At 42.3% G+C, this 20,576-nt stretch overlaps 2 protein-coding genes across 3 annotated transcripts; one reads left to right on the top strand and one right to left on the bottom strand.

The window, feature by feature from the left end:
- Positions 1-710: 710 nt before the first annotated feature.
- Positions 711-13,309, bottom strand: LOC119657508 (small ubiquitin-related modifier 3). Of its 2 annotated transcripts, none has more exons than XM_038064444.1 (3): positions 13,147-13,309; positions 1,558-1,686; positions 711-1,491 (listed from the first exon to the last, which is right to left on the bottom strand). In XM_038064444.1, exons 1-3 carry the CDS (start codon positions 13,162-13,164, stop codon positions 1,342-1,344), a joined length of 297 nt encoding a protein of 98 aa, XP_037920372.1. In that variant the 5' UTR covers positions 13,165-13,309; the 3' UTR covers positions 711-1,341. The 2 variants fall into 2 exon arrangements, with proteins under 2 accessions (XP_037920372.1, XP_037920374.1); XM_038064446.1 differs by having other exon boundaries at positions 1,558-1,677.
- A 172-nt stretch (positions 13,310-13,481) lies between these two features.
- LOC119657507 lies at positions 13,482-20,576 on the top strand. The gene is made up of 3 exons (XM_038064443.1): positions 13,482-13,999; positions 20,068-20,186; positions 20,248-20,576. Exons 1-3 carry the CDS (start codon positions 13,928-13,930, stop codon positions 20,567-20,569), a joined length of 513 nt encoding a protein of 170 aa, XP_037920371.1. The 5' UTR covers positions 13,482-13,927; the 3' UTR covers positions 20,570-20,576.

Here is a 20,576-nt window from a genome sequence, read left to right as displayed (position 1 = left end):
TCATTTGCTCCTCTCCCCTCCCGTTGGTGAAAGAAATTCCCTGACTTGGAGACTCCACAAGGCGGACTAGCCTGAAGTAATGTGACAAACGATCTCAGGCTAGCTCTTTGACGATGGGGAATTGTTTAGTTGATAGTTCGATGGCGTACCGTCGCGGAAATCCAACACTTTGTGCGTGAATGCATTCACCTGCCCTACCCCAAAAGAAATGAAATGATGATAGAGTACGCATCGTAGCATTCTTGTAAACCATTTGTTTAAACGAAATGGAAACTACACGGCAGATAAATAAGATTATGGGAGACGAACACCAGCATGAGGCAAAATTCCTATTGGCGTTTTAGGAGCCAATAGTGAGATTGAATTCGGGCTGCGAGTGACAATTTCGCGGAAAAGCTGGCTCAAAGTTGAAAAAAACGCAGGGACTTACTATCTTTTTTTCATTGAATTTTCTATTCCGGACCCGAAAACATGCACAGGTAAATCGCCCTTCTGCTGATTCTTTTTACTTCGGGCGCAACGGCAAAGTATTTCAAGTTTTGCAGCTCTCACTGCCAATAAAAACGAACCAAGTCAATCTGTATCAACACAGCGATAAATTAAAAGACAGTTTCTTATTGTAATTAGTACTTTAACTCCAGTGAATGTATTTTCAGTTTACACTAGCAATAAATCATCCATTTTCCCCTTACAAAAATGAAAAATACTCGTGAAATCATCATTAATTTTATTATATATGCGTATCATTTACGTGTGAAGTCAGATAGACGGACAAAAATTAGGGAGAAATGAAGATACGTATCTGAAGAGTACCCAATTCTCTATAAAAAATTCGTCTAAGCTTCCAAATAACTTATACAAAATTTACAATTCTCGTTTGGACAAGCGCAACTATTCGCAAATGAATGAATTAATCTATTTTTTGAACGAGCTCATCTCCCTCGACCGACTGCAATGCAACTACTCGCGACTCCTTGTCCCGCCCGGACGCCATCTATCCAACTTCATGTTTATTGTATAAAATCGAACCTAATTCCTTTACGCTAGTCAAATACTTCTGTTTGTTTGCTGTTCGTCAGCGACGGCAGATATAATCTTGAAATGAACTGAGTGGGAAATTAACAAGACTTGGTTGGCTTGGTAGTGTCAATATTCTATTGTATGCACATGATTCTTACGACATGAGAGAGATAGAGAAAATAAACATTCTTAAATTATTCATATTTCGGAAAAAAGAAAAATTACTTTTACAACTAAATTCTGATATTTTTTTCTTTGTTTTATTTTTTCTTTTTTTATCATTAATTAAAAATATTTTATTTTGTTTACGATTATATGAATTTAATCGTAATGACGACCACAATCTCCGCCGGTTTGCTGCTGATAGACTTCAATCGTGTCGCCTTCTTCCATTTCCAACGAAGTTGGGGTATCATTTTCGTTTATTGGTTGACCATCGAAGCGGAATCGCACTACTTGCATGGACAGTCCCTGGAAAAAAAAAAACAGGAATTCAGCGGTTTGGGTCGGGAGTTAAATGTTTTGTTTGCTACTTACCGCTCGGTCACAATATGCGTTCATAAGCTTGCGGAGTGGAGTGTGTTTCTTAATTTTAAACTGCACTACTGCATTGTCTTGTCCTAAAACTTTCAAGTTGATGTGTTCGGATTCGGATCCCTTTGAGTCCTGAAAATGTGAAGGATCACTGTTCAAAATGGCATTGATGATTGGATGTACATTTATGAATTGCCTAGCGGTGTGTATTCGCGATGGCAGCATATTTTATATATATTATGATTTTGTCGGCAATTATGCAGGAATACCATGCATTTGTACTGTATATTGACATAACTTGAGCTTTCTGTAAGCGAATATTCAAAGTATCCCGACGAGCAACTTAAAACCTATAGGTATGAGGGCGAACTACATTGTTTTGATATTGTAGAATAAACGCTGAATAGCAAAGGTGCGATTTTTAGCTTTTAGCTGCATCTTTTTAATATTAGAAAGGAGGACCGAATGTTTCATAAAACGCCTACTTTTCCAGCTCCAATGATATTTAGATCCTCATATGAGAAATCCAAAGGAATGATCAAGTGGATAAGAAGCAGATTCGCAATATGCCGCAGTCAAACTACAAAAAGTTACAGCCTGAAATCTAACTCCCTGGCTTGCCCAATTTTTCAATACAATTGAGGAAGTGTGAGGGATATTGATCGAATGGCAGATGATTATATACGATAGAACTTCGTTTATATGTCCCTCAATTATACGTCCCAATTTAAAACATTTCAAATGATCTCCCAAAAATTTCTTGCTCTATTTTATCATTATTTTGGCTGTTGGTTTGGTCCGCCGTTGCGAAATTGATAATGCCAAAATCACAGTTCAGTTAACATTTCATAGCGTCAGTCCATTAGTCTAGTAGAAAATTGACAGAGTTCAGTATAGGTCCTACATCGTTCTAAGGAAAGGGGGGACGGACGAGGAAAAGTTCTTTTTAAAGAAGGCGGATCTGGTGAAATCAGCTTGAACTTTTTCGCGGGCAACACAATTGCATTTATGGGAAGAAGACTAAATCACGGAACAATACTCAAGGATACCTCGAACGGGAGTCGAAGAGTGTTAACGAGAGTTGGGCAGAGTGAAAGATGTATGTAGAGGCCAAACATACTGGAGGTACGATTGCCAACATCACCGGGATTTTGGATGGAGTTCCAATATAATAAAGGGCGACCGGCAAGGGACTAGGAAAACGAAGATTGAAAAAGTATTTGAGAGAGTAGCACCTTGAATGGCATTTGTTAACGTTTAGTGTCAGGAACACCAGCAAATCAGATTTCCTAAGTTCGACGGTTGGAACATACAGTCTATTGGGAAACTCCAGAGAAAAAGAGCTTGGGGTCATCGGCGCAAGGAGAGAGAGAAGGTAGTTGATGTAGAATAAAAATATTGGCGGACCCAGGATTGATCTTTATGCAGCAGGTAGAAAGCGAGTAATGTATTGAGTAACAGGATCAGTGAAATGAATTTGGACAAAAATATGTGATTAACAAAGTCAAATGTCTAGGAGAAATCCGTGTAGATAATGTTCACTTCCTTCAGAAAATTTGGACATTTGGCCACGAAGTTGATGAAGTTTAGTGCAATGATAGTAGTGACGTTTCACAAAGCCGTGTATTTGTTTAGCTATAAGGTGTCCAAAATGGGTAGTCAACCAGTCTTTCGACATATCTCTCAATGATTTTGGAACAAGAGGAGAGAAGGAGGCGAGTGCATGATCATTACTTTTGTGTATACAGATAATGAGACCCTATCTCCACAGGCCCTATTAGAAATTGTGCAGAAAGAGAGGAAATTGTATTGATGTGTAATTAAATTGATTATTTTAGCAAAAGGGTGGCTTAGTATTTCCAATATTATGATTAGCAGTCGTACTGAAGAACTAAGTTGGTTACGTCCATATTAAAAAGTAGGGCAGGAGTGATGTTCTTCTGAACTACATAGTACAACGAGCTATAATTTTTAATGCAAGCTTGTGTCACGCTAAAATTCCAGAAGGCGTGCATAATTGATGGGGCACTAACTGCTAATGGTAGCGAAAAAAAGACCGTCATCATTTCCACTAACACCACTACTACCAAAACGGGGGTGTAATCCTGGATCCTAAGCTAAATTGGAGGTTGAACATAGAACTGAGGGTTAAGAAGGCCTGTATTGCATTCTATGCCTGTAAGAGAACGTTTGCATAGAAATGGGGTGTCCGGTCGAGGATGGTTCTCTGGATGTACACCGCTGTAGTGCGTCCGATCCTGACGTATGGCTCTATTGTATGGTGGTAGGCTTTGAAGAAGAAATAGGATTCAAAGAACCGCGTGTGCAGGTGCTACGGGGGCTCTGCAGTCCTGCCCGGCAGATGCTCTCAATGTACTCCTACATCTCCTCCCCCTAGACCTCCACATCAAATATGTTGCAGCGTGTGCCCTCAGACTACGTGAGTCCGGATGCTGAACAGCGAAGTCCTACGGCCACAGCAACATACTAGACGAAATACCTCGAGAAATCTGGGCATCCCCCACGGACTATGTCACACGCAAGCTGAACTTTACGAGAAACTTTGCTGTGGACCTTCCAACCAGGGTAAAGTGGAAGACCGGCGGCGTGTTGCAAGGCTATGACACGGTATTCTTTACGGACCGATCAAAGATGGCCTATGGAGTCGGCGCGGGGGTTTCTCGAATACACACGGTGTATCCAAGTCGTATGGTCTCCCAGTCCCTCTGGCAGTCCCTCGGCGAATACAGTCGGTGTTCCGCTGGCGGCTGTCGGGTGCGGAATCTACTCGCACTACCTAGCAGCCGCGGGCCTGAGATGGCGAAGGCTTACAAGCTGTGCCAAGTAAAGGAGAATTTGGCCCGCTTATAAGATAGCCCGATCACGAGAGCTGCTGTGCCAGATGCGTGCAAATGCATTCAATATTACAGCGATCTGCACGGGGCACTGGCCCATAGGGGACCATGCCGCTAGGCTCGGCATACCCTACAACTCGCATTGCCGAAGCTGCGGAGAAGGAAAATCCTCATGCACTTTCTCTGCGATTGCCCAGCTCTGACTAGAGTCAGGCTGCGGACACTGGGTAAACCTTGGAGAGCCGCTTTCCTTCGTGAATGCTACGGGCTGGCTCTGAAGATCCGAGTCGGCTGGACTCTGCTTCCTTGCTCCCATAACAACAGTCACGGTCTTAGGAGTTTGTGGCATCAAAACGGCGCACCAAAGCGCTAATTGGGCTCCTCGGAGCGGCCACTGATACCTACCTACCCTCCACTAACAGAAAATTGATAAATTAATTTATCATTTGAGAATTGCGGTGCAGGATGGGTTCAGTCTAGGGCAAATGTAGTAAGATCAGAGAAATGATGAAAAATCAGCAGAAATCTAAAAGAGCAGAAGAAATTTAGATATGGAAAGGTTTGTTACAATGGCAGTGTCTACGACTGGAAGATGGATGTCATTTATACGGAACTTGGAAAAGTGAAAATGGTGAAAAGATGTGAAAGCTGATACCAAGAATGAAGATAAAGGACATCCGTTTGGAACATTACCCAGGAACAACGTTATCAACCAGTATCAAACACCATTTTTACTATGATGAATGCAAACCATTATTTGCAGAATGGGTGGAGTCGTGAGAGCAATGGGCATTTGTAGGATTGAAGACGCAGAGGAATGATGATATGTTGAAAAATGCAAAGTTGATATTATACTCAAACGTGATATTATGACTGAATAAGGCCGTCATCAGTAAGCGTCAACGAAAAATTGCAACCTAGGAGAAAAGCGACATTTTACTTGAAAAACAACTCTACGTTCAGCCAAAACGTGGAAAAATTCCGAAAAACGTCGACGATGCCTTGATTATTTAATTAGCGCAAAAGAGGACTCACTAGCTAAGAAGTCGGTCAGAAATGACAAAAAAAAAAAAATAACTTAAAACACCGGAAGCGGGTGCTTCAGGTACAAAATCTTATGAGAGAAACTTTCTACGCGCACTTTTCCATTCATATATGGCTAAAAACCCAAAATATTTCGTCAAATTTTTTTTTCAAACTGCGAGAAATACGTACATATTATGCTTACCCTAAACAAACAAACATTGCCTATTACCGAATACTGTATTCTATATGCATGTATATAAATTAATCGTACATAGGTTTTCGATTCACTTCGTGCATAAAAGTGTACCTAAGTATGAACAGATAAAGTACGTGTATTGAATAACGCTTGCTCAATGCACAAATACATCTATCTGAATTAGGAATTACCCCAAAGCTTCACTTACTTATACATATGTATGTCTACCTGGAGTAATTGATTTCGATATATAAATGATTAAAAAACTAAACCGAAATGTTTCCTCCGACCTCCCATTCTCGTGAGCTCACTTTGTTGTGATATTGACGAAATGATGTTATGATGACGTCAAACACGTTTGTAAATTGATAGACCAGTAGCTTACTCCAAACTAGTACAAAGCTACAAGAACAACAAGAAGTAGCTTTGTACTGATGAAGGGGGTAAGTCGCTCCCGAAATATATATATACACTATAAAATAAAATTGTAGTTTGGAGTAAGCTACTGGTCTATCAATTTTAGACTTAACCACAAATAGAAGATAATATCTAACCTCTTACGTTTGTAAGTGTAAAAGTTTCACTTTCTATAACTTTGTTAATAATAGTTGCATCTGCAGTTTCTACTATTCTCACTCATACGGAAATCCCAGACCTTTTCCAGAGAGTAGAAGATGGGGATGCTTATTAAGAAACCGAACACGGCTAGGCATCTTGAGCGCGACAATAGACTCCCTGCCGAAGTAGTAATTTCACGTTCCTAATTACCATATCCGTTGAAAAATACCAATTCGGAATGCTCATTTATTAATAATGGTTTAAAAATTACTAACTGGCTGGTTTAGTGTTTGTTACTTTTCACTTTAAAAGTATTCAATCAGTTTTTAACAGAAAAGTGGATATTTGTTGCGTAAAAGGACAATCCCTCAATTCCCTTACGTTTCGGCAGTAATGGCGCAAGCTATATATAGCTTGCTATAGCAAATTCTGACATTTTTAGCGGAATGGCAATAAAACGTACCTTTCTGAAAGGTCGCAGGTTCCCAAAGAAATGTATTTGCGCTGAGCCAGATTCGAAGCTTGGGCCGGTTAAATATTCTGCGGTAACTCTTTTTTTGTAGCTTGATTTGAATTTGAATAATAATGACACAAAATTCTAACGCAGACATATAATATCAATTAAGATTGGAGTTAAAGTTTAAAAAGTGTTAACTCAACATTGAAATGATCCCCAAAAGTTAAACCTGACTTCAAAGAAACTGGACTCCGTCGGGCGATGGCGATGCACTTCTTATTTTTTTTCTTCAGGAGCTTTCAGCAGGGTTTTGCGAAATTATATGTGCAGCAAGGCACGAAACAATATCTCACCGTCGTTCTTGACAATTCACGCGCGAAATTAAGCTTTACACGTTGATATTTTGATAAGCAACTTCCAGTTGCGGATCTACTGAAGTTTGGTTGAAATTTAAAATGCTGACAATTTAAAAAATTGTTTTGTCCGGCCTTTGAGAGCTTTGTTAGATTGCACCCTAGAAATGGTTTCCGTCATTAGTGAAAATGAGGCGAGGAGTCTATTGGAAGAGAATCTGCAGCGCATCAAGGAATACCTTGAAAACTTGATCGGCAGACAGCAGGCTAGTTTCCACACTCTGGATTCTCCTGCATTGACCACATCAACACCCTGCGGATCATTTTGGAACAGTACGCGGAGTTTATATCTTCACTTCACTTGCTCCTCAGATTGCAAGGTTTTCGACGTCAACACGGAGTGTATCTGCCGTGTTTCACGCAGGAGGAGCATTTTGGAGAAACGAATAGCCATTACCAAAACATGATTAGTCCATTCATTTATGCTTTCCACCTCCGAATTCTTTCAGGCAAGACCATTGACATAAAATTTGCAGTGGAAGTAGAAGGGCGCATAAGAAACAAAAGTCATATAGCGCCGATGTGCGCTTCCTCCCCAACGGGGGTGGACACTTCTTTTTTTCTGAAATAACCACAGAAATCGATTAAATAACCAGTTCTAAGCAAAAAATCTTTTAAGAAAAATTTTCGTACAAGTAGTGGTTTTCGAGTTATTCATGTTGAAACATGTAGATTTTCATCGAAAAAATGCATGTTTTTCGCAAATAACTCCAAAACCGTACGTTTTATGTATAAACGATGTTAAGCAAAAACAAAGCATATCTAATAACAAAAATAATGAATCTTTTTTTATTTTTGTAGAACTGAACTGGGTAAATGGTTAAAAAATTAATACTTTTAAGGTCAAATAACGCAAGACCAACTTTTTAGTAGAAATTGAACTAGAGCTTTTTAGAAGTGCCTGAGAAATAGACGAGCTATGATTAAAATAATGTAATTACCTGAATTTTTGATATAGAAATTAATAAAAACAAAACCTAGTTTTCTCTTATAAATTGAAAATAAGTCGAATCCTTTAAGAATCGACTATATTTAAATCCTCGCAATAAATTCTGAAAAGTTGGTGGACAAGGGAATGGATGGGTTCCTATGCTTTTCAATTGTTTGTGGTCAGAACGCTACCCACTGATCCCAGAGGGCCGCTACTACATAAATCCGATCAGATAATGGCATACCTTGATGATATTAACCACAGTAGATCTACTATAGGCAGTACCCTTACAAAAATGACCCCACTTGCAAATGTGCTTGCAGAAGCTTATCTGTACACATCAGAGACGCTAAACAAGGAAAAGGCATAATCTTCGCCAAATCGTATTGGTAAGAGAGAGATCGTTGAGCTTTTGCTATTCTGGTACTACGGCGTGCTCACCCATATATCAAAAAGTTGTTTCACGTATTCACTTATACATAAGCAAAAACTTGCCAGTCTCACCAATACATTGGCAAGTCCGGGCGGTATGTCAAACACAGCTGATGGGGTACATCTCGCTCATGCTCAAGGGCAAAACAATTTGAAATCGTGTGTATTCGCACTGATTTCCCCCCTTGAGAGGCAAGGGGGAGTGAGGTAGCTGTCTAGTATCTAACTGTGATATTAACATTTGGAACTGACCTTGTCCCATTGGTTGGTCTTGATATTTCAGCAAAAGAAATCGGACTTAGGATAAATGTTATTGTTGTAGTTGTCCCATGGCGTCCCGGCAGGATAACAGAGAAAGCGAAGCTCTCTGGTCCGGCCCATGACGATCGTACTTGGCCAGGCCTTCGGCCTATGTGTGCCAATTATCGCTCGGTTTTTGGGCACTGGACCCTGTGTTACCAGACTCGTTGTAGGTTAGATAGTCCACATATGTTTCAATACGTTTTGTGCCAACACTTGCAGGCACGATCGTGTCGGAGACTGTCCGAATAGGCAGGACACGTGTTACAAGTTTGGAAACAGTTAACGTTTTTATATGTTGTTCATACGTTCTAAATTTTATACAATTTGCTACTTCACGTTTTGTTATTATGTCAGCTTCTATTAGTCTTCGTGATAATAAGACGCAGAGTTAAATGATTTGTATTATTTGAACACCGTATGTGCTATTTTGCATTACTCGATCACATCGATTTTACCAGGAAGATAAGTAGGGGATATAAGGGATGGATTGAAAGAGCTAGGAGGGGTACTTTGAGACAGGACATGCCTTGTGGCTAGCGATATTCTCATTTTCGCACAAAAAGCTAGGAAAAGCAATATGAAATAAAACGTGGGAGACGCACAGTTCTAAAACTTCTTTTGGGAAGCTAATCAACTCCCCAATCTGCAGTTGGTCTCCTTCTTTTAAAAAAACTAGGTAGTTGAAAGGTTTTTTCAAACTGAATTTGTTCCTAGTCATACTGTGCTTCCTACACTTAAAAATAAGGTGGTCTATTGTTTCCTGCACGCCATACTTTAAACAATTCTCATTGTTGATTTTGCAAATCTTCCGAAGGGAGGATTTGTTGTAGATATGATTTGAGTAACGTCTATTGAAAGTTTTTTATAATTGCTACACTATTTGTTGAGATGAATCCTGGTATTTTAATGGGCAGTTCCGGAAAGATTGTCGCGAAATCTTTGCCTTTTGATGTCGACGTGCCAGTCCATCTTGATTTCATTTTGAACTAGCCATAGTACATCCTCAGCTGCAAGGGATGAAACCATCGTGCTTCCTGCTGCCTTTGCTGCTGAGTGGGCCATTTAGTTCCAACATAATTTCGCTTTTGGCTGGACACCACAGTATTCTTATCTCCTCGGACAATGAGATGTCTGATGTCTTGCTTCTCCAGAAAAGTGCAGGCTTTTTGGCAGTTTGTGATTATTGCTATCTCTTTTTTGCCATTTGCATGGCGATCTTTAGCCCATTCGGTTCAGCAGAGGGGAATATCATTGCTTGCAACCTATAGCCAGCTTTGACTCGAGGGCGGTCAGAGACCACCGCACAGCCGATAGACCATTTTAGGCCATGGAATTGTCTATGACCAGACTATAGGAGGAGGGAGCAGATGTTTTGAGCCTTATCAGCTCCTTAGAGGCTAATAGCGCCTTTCTGAACTTTTGGGGGATGATGCAGTGAAGACAGTTCAATCTAAGCATCTTTTCAACTGAGACGCCATAATCGTGGTTATTCTGTTGTCCAGGTATTTGGGCATTAAAAGCGTGGAGGTAGCAGCCTAATCAAGCACTGATCTCACAATGGCCTTAAATAGTTTCACGGCTCTATCAGGTTTTAATCCCCATGAGAAACCGGTGGCAAAGTTTACTACCGCCGAAACCTGTTTCGTTTATAATTGTATTATTGACGTAATCTTTCAACGAGGCCTCATACATAAAAAGGGAGATATCACACAGTGCAGCAATTATAGAGGTATCACGTTGCTGAGTACCATCTATAAGATATTCTCCGCTATCTTGCTAGGCCGGATAGCCCCATACGCCCAGGATATCATTGGCCCATACCAAAGAGGCTTCACTCTAGGCATCCAGGCAAATCAGCAACAGATCAGATTTTCTCTCTGCGGCAAGCGATGGAAAAACTGTTGGAATATGGACAGCAGTTGCACCATCTATTCATCGATTTTAAAGCCGCCTATGATAGTATAGCCAGGGTAAAACTGTACACGGTCATGAGAGAATTCGGTATCCCGACAAAAGTAATAAGACTGACTAGCCTGACCCTGACGAATGTGCGAGGCCAGATAAAAGCAGCAGGATCACTCTCAAGACCATTCGACATCAACAACGGTCTACGACAAGGGGATGCTCTACCATGCGTCCTCTTTAACCTGGCCCTCGAGAAGATGATCCGAGATGCTGATGTAAATGCAAGAGATACGATCCTCTTTAAGTCCACCTAACTACTGATCTATGCTGACGATATCGACATCATGGGAAGAACCACCCGAGACGTACAAACTGCCTTCATCCAGATCGAGCAGGCGGCGATCGGTGCGAGACCTTGGGCTGCATATCAATGAAGGCAAGACAAAATATATGGTGACAACGTCAGCACCGAAGACGAACCAACCAACGTCAAACCGCACTGATCAAACAGGAAGAATAAGAATAGGAGAATACAACTTTGAGACCGTTGACAATTTCTCCTATCTAGGGTCGAAAATCACAACCGATAACAGCTACGATGATGAAATCCGCGCACGATTGTTGTCAGCCAACAGAGCCTACCAAAACTGTTCCGCTCGAAACGTCTCACCATAGGAACAAAGCTCTTACTGTACAAGACTATGATCTTGCCAGTCCTCATGTATTCCTCGGAAACTTGGGTTCTTAGCAAGAAAAATTGCGAACTCTTGGCCGCGTTCGAGAGAAGAATCCTCCGAAGAATTTTTGGCCCCCTACATGAGGATGGACGATTCCGTAGCCTACAGAATGACGAAATCTATAAGCGATACCATGACCGTCCGGTTGTGGATAAAATCCGGTTCAATAGGTTACGGTGGGCGGGTCACTTAATCCGTATGGAGGAGGATGATCCTACCCGGAAAGTCTATAAGGGCAATATCTATGGTAGAAAAAGAAGACGAGGCAGACCCTGCCTAAAATGGAGCGATGGCGTAAGCCAGGACGCCAGACAGCTTTTAGGGATATTGAATTGGTGGACTTCGGCGCAAAACCGGGATATCTGGAGTTCCTTATTAAGGCAGGCCTAGACCGGACACCGGTTGTTGCGCCGTTGATGATGATGAGTTGACGCGCACAATGAAATGCACCTGGGATGATGCGTTCACCGGACCAAGACGTCTGGAGCCAAATGTTGAAGGAGAAAACACAATTACTTTTTCTTTGTAAAGATAAAATTACCACCCAGATGCTCCCCTTGATGCGTTTCAACCAAAATTGTAAAACAACCTTAAAAGGGGTGCATTTGGCTTCCATTGAATGTGTCCGGCCCTAAATTAAAGGACAGGAAAAAATATTGCCACTGACCACAGCCAAGGTTCTAAGTTTTAAAGTTTCCACTGTAATAATAAAAGGGTTAGCAGTTTTGCTTCCTGGCTTTTTGATAGAGACTGAATTGACGGCTAAATTCAGAATCTGAACTGAATAGAACCTTAGCATTCAACACGACGCCTGCATATCCACGCCTCAATTGAAATCTCCGGATTTGGATGAGGCCAAGCGTTGGTACCTACAAAGGGCTCAGCCTGCTATGTAGGCACAGCTCCTTTTTGCTGTTTACTGAATGCGCTAAACAAGTTTTTTGGTAGCACAACTGGAGGGATCGCGCACAGTGAATCATCCTGTCGTAAGATAATTATAGTGTGTAAACTGAGTCGTCGAAGACTTTCCATATTCGTAAATGATTTTACAGAAAAGCCGGCTGCCTCGCAAGCCTAATTTTTTGTGTTACGCTTTCGTAACTCAGACACTGTAGGGGCGAACTAACTTCACGGTAGACGTTTTGAAACGATTAAATCCTATGATAAAAACGGTGGCATTGAAATACTCATGACGCTGTTTGGGCGTCCATAGAATTCTCACAGTTGAGTTTGTAAAGCTAAACACATTTTCGTAATTCGCCTTTTTCCTTGGCGTTGGTTGTCCTTCGGGAGCCATGACACCTTCACGGAGACGATGCTCTACCCGGGAATGCCGGCAAATGCTCTCAATTTTTCGGGGTTAGGTTAAGCGTGGTCAATCTGAGTCGTGTGTCACTAACTTACTACAAATCTTCATTTCGCCTGACGAAAGAGGTTCCACCGAACCGCCCATCGACCTTCGAATAATTCCGGAAGTATCGTGGGTTTTCATCTTAGCCGGTAAGGCCGTTAGCCCGAGTTTCACAATATTAGAAATATCCTAGAAACACGTGTGAATTCCTGATAAACCAGAATATCGCTGAGTAACGATCTGCTCAGGAAGGTCCTCTAAACCATTCATCAATAAAAAAAAACCCGAAAAAATGCCGCGCCATGTCGGCGTCACGCTCCTACACTACCACCTCGGGCACAGCACGACGATGCCGTTCGCCGACCATTTGTTCTCACGCGAAAACTTTAAAAATCACATATCACTGTATTTACGTCGAGATAACTCACCTTCTTTTCGTCAGACATTTTCTATTAGTTGGAGTTTCTGTTGGAATGGAGGAAAACGACTTTACTAGAGTATTTTTCGGGATTTAAGCCGAAAACAAATTCACAAAATTTTCGCACACGGATCGTCCAGTGACACAAGCAGACGCAAAAACGGCACAAATGGCGGCAGTCAAACCTCGCCGCGACTTCGACTTTTGCTCAATTGACGATTCAATGATTTGGTCGAAATGTGCTCAGTGCATAGTTGCGAGTAGACACGTTGGTGGCGCGTTTTTAACGGTTATGTATGATAAGGTTTGAATTTGAAAAAGACATCTAAACAGCAATAATATTGCTGGAGTAGTTTGAATGAAAGATGAAATAAACCATCCTCATTTCAGCGGTAAAACTAGTTTTTCTAAAAAATGTCTTGGCAGTTGGAAGCTTATAATCCTTCTGTTCAATTTCGATGAAACTATTTATTCTGCGCACAAAATAATATTCTTAGTCGACTTTTGACAAACGCGCATATCATGTGAAGTGATTAGCGGACCTTGTTTATGCTGACGCGCCAACTGTGCACTTCCCGCTTATAATCATTCAGCATTCTGATCGCAACAGACTTAATTCCTTGATTTTTTTTATGCGAGACTATTCAAGTTAAATTTAACGATATCTTTTTTGTTTATATGATGGCTCCACTACTCGTCACTGGGTGGAGTAATTTTCTCATTTTGGTATAAAAACTGACATTTGTGTGCGCGGGAAGTTTCGAGTGAAATCAATTAGATTTGGAATCGAGATGAATTTTGTGGATGCTGAGAATTATTTACTGGTTAAACAAGGAGAGGGTGCGAAGGAGGAATTATTTAAGGTAGTGATTGCATCAGCTTCTTTGCTCAGACAAATATTCAAAAGAGCAGAAGTGGCTGGCTTCCCGCCGTCACGCTCCCGCTCTTTTCTCACTGACAATATTTTTGATCTAGACAGTGTTGTCGCTCTGATAAATATTTAATGCTTGCTCTTATTTTGAAAGAAACTGACACTTTGTCATGACTTAGGGTGAATTGGGCGTGAATTGTTCCGGATATAGCCGGTCGAGAGACGAGAGCTACTCCAAAAACTTAAAAAAGGTGTCGAAGGTGACCGTGAAGATCCACCTGCAAATATTGAAGCACTACAGACAGGTCGACCTGATGCCGAGAAAGATGCCTTCCGGCAACTTCTCGATGAAAAGACTTGTTACGTGCCTGCTGACTACTATATTATCATTGCCGGCGACCTTAATAGTCATGTGGGTGAAAAGGCAGACGGTAACAGGTGCCATGGGGGAAAAGGGTTTGGAGCACGCAATGACGGTGGCGAGCGTTTAATCGATTTTACGGACACCCATGACCTTCCACTTATGAATACATGGTTCATCAAAAGATTGTCTCATCTTCCTACATTTTATAGTGGAAACAGTAAAACATAAATCGGCTATATTCTTATAAGACGCCGACATCTTACCATCGTAACCAATTGCAAAACTATTCCCTATGAGAGCATCTCACCTCAACGTCAGCCGTTGATTGCCGTCCTGCGAATTAAGCCACCGATAAAACAGTGTCAGGAACGCACTGGCCCGCCGCGCATTAAATAGTGGCGATTTCGTGAGAAGAAAGTATAAATGATCTCACTTACGCGACTACCAACCATTACAAATGTGGAAGAATCGTGGAACCAAATGAAAGACACGATCTACAAAGTGGCCTCTACCACCCTCGGGGTCACCAAGCCAGATAAACGGTACATCAACCGAGATACTTGGCCTTGGAATGACGATGTTCAAATGAAGGTCCGTGAAAAGAAACGCTTCTATCACTAGTTTCTCGACGCTAAAACGCTGGCCAATTGGCAAATTTATAAGAATGCCAACCGTGAAGCAAAGAAAGCGATCGCTGTCCCCCGACAGCGATAAACTGGACAGTCGGGATGGCGGGAGACATCTGTATCGACTTGCTAACAGCCGAAACAAACGCACACAGGATATCGAACAGTTCTGTTGCGTTAATGACAAGAACGGCACTTACTAACTGTCAAGCCGCGACGGATAGATGGCGAGAATATTTCAAGAATTTGCTCATTCTCCACTCTACCTACCTACCCTCCACTCTCACAATCATTGTGGACATTTGGAGCAGTTCCACCTGTTAGTGCAAATGAAGTCCTTGAAGCAATGAAACGAATTAAATTGGAGAAAACAACAGGACCTGACAACACCGCATCTGAGCTGTGGAAAGCGAAGAGCTGGGCTCGGTGAATTCTTTAATCGGGGTATTCAGGAAGGTCCGAAGGTGAGCTATCCGTGTCCGGGTAGCTCAGTGGTTAGAGCACTAGGCTGTCATCTCACTGGTGGCAGTGGAATTTGCATCGTGATTTGACGTCGGGTACCAGTCGACTCAGCTGTGAATGAGTACCTGAGTCAAAATCAGGGTAATAATCTCGGGCGAGCGCAATGCTGACCACATTGCCTCCTAGTGTACCGTTACGGTCTTGAATGAAGTGCTCTAACACACTTCAAGGCCCTGATCCAATATGGATTGTTGCGCCAACGATTATTATATTATTATTATTATTCAGGAAGGTAGAACACCATCTAACTGGCAAGAAGGTATCATAGTTACAATATGGAAAAAGAAAGGTAGTTAAGCAGAATGTTCAAATTATCGTCCGATCCGGTTACCTTCCCATATGATAATAATAATAATAATAATCGTTGGCGCTACAATCCATGTTGGATCAGGGCCTTGAAGTGTATTAGAGCACTTCATTGAAGACCGTTACGGTACACTAGGAGGCAATGTGGTCAGCATTGCGCTCGCCCGAGATTATTACCCTGATTTGACTCAGGTACTCATTCACAGCTGAGTCGACTGGTATCCGACGTCAAATCACGATGCAAATTCCACTGCCACCAGTGAGATTTGAACCGCGACCTTCCGTACGACAGCCTTGCGCTCTAACCACTCAGCTATCCCATATGATGATTTTTGAAATCGTTGAAATAACCGTGAATCAAGCCGGATTTGTCAAGAATCGCGCAACTACTGATGCAATACACGCTGTGCGGTTACTAATGGAGAAATACCGCGAGAAGCATCGCCCTCTTTACATTGCATTTCTGGATCTGGAGAAAGCGTTTGATCGTGTGCCACACGAACTTATCTGGTATGGTCTATGACAACACTTAGTGCCAGGAGAACTCGTGCGCTTTAATTGCTCCACCACGATCCGAATAGTACAGTTGGAAGTGCGGCGGGTGTATCAAAACTGCTTCGTGTCTCTGTTCGCCCGCTCACCACTCTTCTTTGTTTTTGTTATGGACACCGTCACACGGGATATCCAACGTCCAGCGCCCTACACACTGCTTTATGCAGATGATGTTTTCCTAGCATCTGATAGCAAAAATGATCTCGAGCAACTTGTCCAAAATTGGAATGCTCGCCTCATGCAACACGGTCTCAGATTGAATCTGAATGAAACTGAGTTTTTGACGACTGATCCCCATGAAAAGGGCACAATCACTGTCAGCGGCACTGAGCGATTAAAATATCTCGGATCAATGCCAATGGAGAACTGTGTTATTAAATTGCTTCACGCATTAACGCAACCTGGATGAAGTGGCGTTCCACAACTGGTGTTCTTTGTGATCGACGTATCAACGAACGTCTCAAATTTAAAATTTGCCGCAATGTCGTCCGTCCTGTCGCTCTCTATGGTTCTGAGTGTTGGCCGACTATAAAAGACAATCAATGGCGTCTTGCTGTAATGGAGACGAAGATGTTCCATTGGACTAGTGGCGTGACACGTTTTGATCACATCCGAAATGAGGATATCCGCGATCGATATGGCTTCTTCGATGGTATGGTCACGTAATTCGCGCTAACGAGAATTCACTTGCCAAGATTGGTCTGGACATCGAAGTCGATGGTAAACGGCCAAAAAGGCAGGTCGAAACAACGGTGGCTTGATACGCTGGAAGGGCATTTAAAAGCCTCGAAATTGCTTCCAGATCAGGCATTTGATCAAATAAAATGGCGAAATCGATCACGACGAGCCGACCCCGCTTGTGAACGGGATAAAGGCTGGACGCCTGGACGGCGTCTGGGAGCCACACAATCAGACGGCAGACACTTTTCGGAAGCGAAAAACCGCTTGTAGGAATTTGCATTTTTCAACGCTAAGTACTAGACCTGCCTTAAGACGTTGCAAAATGCATTCGAGGTGCTTGGATTCATAGGAAGACACTACCAGAACATCATCCAAATATATGAAACAGAAGTTGAGGTTTCGCAGCACCGCGTTGGACAGTCCAAAAGTCATCAATAGTGTGCATAATCCTGTTTTCGGAATGTTTTCTGATGGTATGCCTTGACTAAGGTCGAGAAATTCCGGCAGTTTGCGATAGAGTGCGCAAAATCATGGATGAGTGGAATGGGGTATCGGTCCGACTATTTAGACGTCTGTAGTCGCCACAAGGTCTCCATTCGGCGTTAGGTTTGGGGACGATGTGAATTGGCGAAGGCCAATAATTGTCTGAAAGTCTGCAAATACCCTACTTGGGAAGTTCTTCAAACTCTTTTCGTACATCGGCAAGCTTCTGCAGTGGTAATGGCCGCACCTTAGAAAAGATTGTACTGTTGATGAGATGTTGAACATCATGCTTTTTTTTTTTTTTGGGGTAGGGTAGGTGAATGCATTTACGCACACAGTGTTGGACTCCCGATTCGGTACGTCGTCGGACTACCAACTAAACACCTCCCCATCGTCAGAGAGCTAGCCTGGAACCGTTTGTCACATTACTTCGGGCCAACCCCCGAACTCTCCCGCCTTGCGGAGCCTTCAAATCAGGGAATTCCTTTCACCAACGGGAGGGGAGAGGAGGAAGGGAACTGTCAGTTCAAGGAACCCCCTGCCATCCGGCTCCTCCACCGGTCGAGTTCTATCTTCTTAGCAACGAGAAGGGCCCGAACGTAATGGGCAACACGGTTCCAGCTGTCAGCAGTCCTCAGCATCTCTTCCACAATGTTGTCTGGAGAGAGATCCCCTGTGTTTAAATAGAGCTGCTGACGAACCCCATCCCACCTTCCACAAGAAAAAAAAGTGTGGTGGGCATCGTCCATAACTCCATTGCAAAACACACAATGCGGAGAACGCGCCTTTCCAATCTTGTGCAGGTAAGACTGAAAATTTCCATGCCCACTTAAAAATTGGGTAAGGAAATAGTCAGTCTCACCATGCTTCCGATTCAGCCACGCACCTAAGTTGCCGATGAGCCGCGCAGTCCATCTGCCTCTAGTTTCATTTTGCCAAGAGAGCTGCCACTGGTCTAGAGTGTGTTACCGTTCTTCGCGAGCAACCACCTCCCTTGGCTCATCTCCCTTGCGCTTGTATGTGGCCTGACGCTCCCTAGCAAGAAGGGCAACGGGGATAGCTCCCGCGATCACCATCACGGCCGGTTCAGAGACTGTGCGGTACGCAGACGCCACCCGTAAAGCTCCCCGTCTCTGTACTTGCGCGAGGCGTCTACGATATACCTCCTTGTTAAGAGCGCCAGCCCATACCTCTGCACCGTAGAGCAGGGCAGACTGCGTTGAACATCATGCTTAACGCGCTCAGAGAGATTATGTCCGGTAATGATGTTGCGGTATTTTTGAAGAAATGCGCGAATACGTGCGTCGGCAACGTCTTCAAAAACAATGCAAAGCGTGCTGGGTGAACAGGATGAGATTTTTCCTGATTTCTATGAGTGATCTATTGTGTATATTCACTAGCAATCCATAGTGAAATCCGCGCCTAAGATGGGTATACTAATGTCTGCGATAATGGAACGCCAAGAAAACGCTCGTCCAAATCCTAAACTCAAGTCTACTCACTTGCAGCCGTTTTAATGATTGTGGTATTAAGTTATGATGCCGGGAGTCAAGGAGTCGTAGATTGTTAGGTGACGTGATGCTGCATTTCGGGTAGCAGACGCCAGAATTCCCAGCAAGTCTGTTTTTCTGGTGCAAAAATTGCAGGGGCTGGTACATTTCTTTGTTTTTACGACCAACCTACAATGGTACCAGCATTTACCATCCGATCGCCCATTGCGGCAGGTGGATCTAGACCTTGATCTAGTCCTACTTCTCGAACGCAAAGCACCGACGGCCTCTGCCAACTCAGAGGCGGTGGCTGTTAATTCTGTCACCATCAGCTTTCATTGTCAAAAATGGTTTTTTCGATGTCATGACTACCAAGGTTCACATTTGCGTGCGTCCGATACGCAAGCTGCTCCCTCCGCCACAAATAGAGTTAATAATAGTATGTTACTATATCTTTTTAGAAATTGATTGGAGACACCCTAAAGTTCATTATTGAATCACCAAGATGCAGTAATATAGGCTATAATACAGAGCATGATACTATTATACATACCAGGTTTGGTGGGAATCGCCCCACTATCAAGAAAGTTATAACAAGTCAAAGTTGTCTCTTTTGTGTAAATTTACTGCAATCTAAGACTGAATGTCAGTAGCACACTGAATTGAAGCGCAGAGCTTCTGGTTTTCGATTTGCCTTGGGGTTTTTCTTCGTAAATTGTTGAAACTTTAGGAGTTAAATACGTATTTATCGTTTATGGAAATGATATGGAATAGATATCATTTGTTAAAGAGGAGTAGAAATTAGAAAAGACTTATTCCTTCTTCTTAAATGGAGTAGCGAAGCCCAGTTATTTTTTAGAACTGCTGTTGGATTTAGTGAATTTTCACCGTATTCAGCATTGCACTTTTAATTTTTATGGTTGTAAACAATCAACTGACTTGTTACATGGGAATAACACCTATAATTTTATACATATATGCAATCCTTACCGCAAAAGGGTTTTGGTTTATTCCGTGGTTTTTGTCCCCCTTTCAGCTTGCAGTTCATTTCGCCGAAAAGTCCAATACGGTGCTTTATATAAGCTCTAAGCCATTGAAGAGTTTACCAGCTGTTGAAATACCCGATAGAGATGTCCTCAAACGAATAATATTCATGTAAGAAGTTACCTAATAGTTTTTATTCATATAAAAGCGCTTATATATTACATGTTTACAGGTACTTCGAACAAATTCATCAACTGACGGGAAAGCTACTTGAACTTCACTCATTTTCGATAACACCAAAGTTGATAATAATGGAGTCATTGCATGAATTTAAATCTGAAAATAGTGACGCCGACATCGATAAACATTCTCTGGCAATATCTGCACTATTCAACGGTATGCAGTATTTACGGAGGCAATTGGGGAGCGGTTGTACGAGTGTTGTTTCGGTAGATTCTCTTCGGAGCAATGTTAATTTACAAACTCTTGTAGATTTGTATTATTATAAGACTGCAATTTACTCGTTAGATAGCATTTTTAATAAAGATGTATAGAATTCTA

This window comes from Hermetia illucens, chromosome 5 (genome assembly GCF_905115235.1).
Source record: "Hermetia illucens chromosome 5, iHerIll2.2.curated.20191125, whole genome shotgun sequence".
NCBI classification, from domain to species: Eukaryota; Metazoa; Arthropoda; class Insecta; order Diptera; family Stratiomyidae; genus Hermetia; species Hermetia illucens.
The sequence above is the reverse complement of the archived record's forward strand: the minus strand, read 5'-3'. Positions and strand labels throughout refer to the sequence as shown.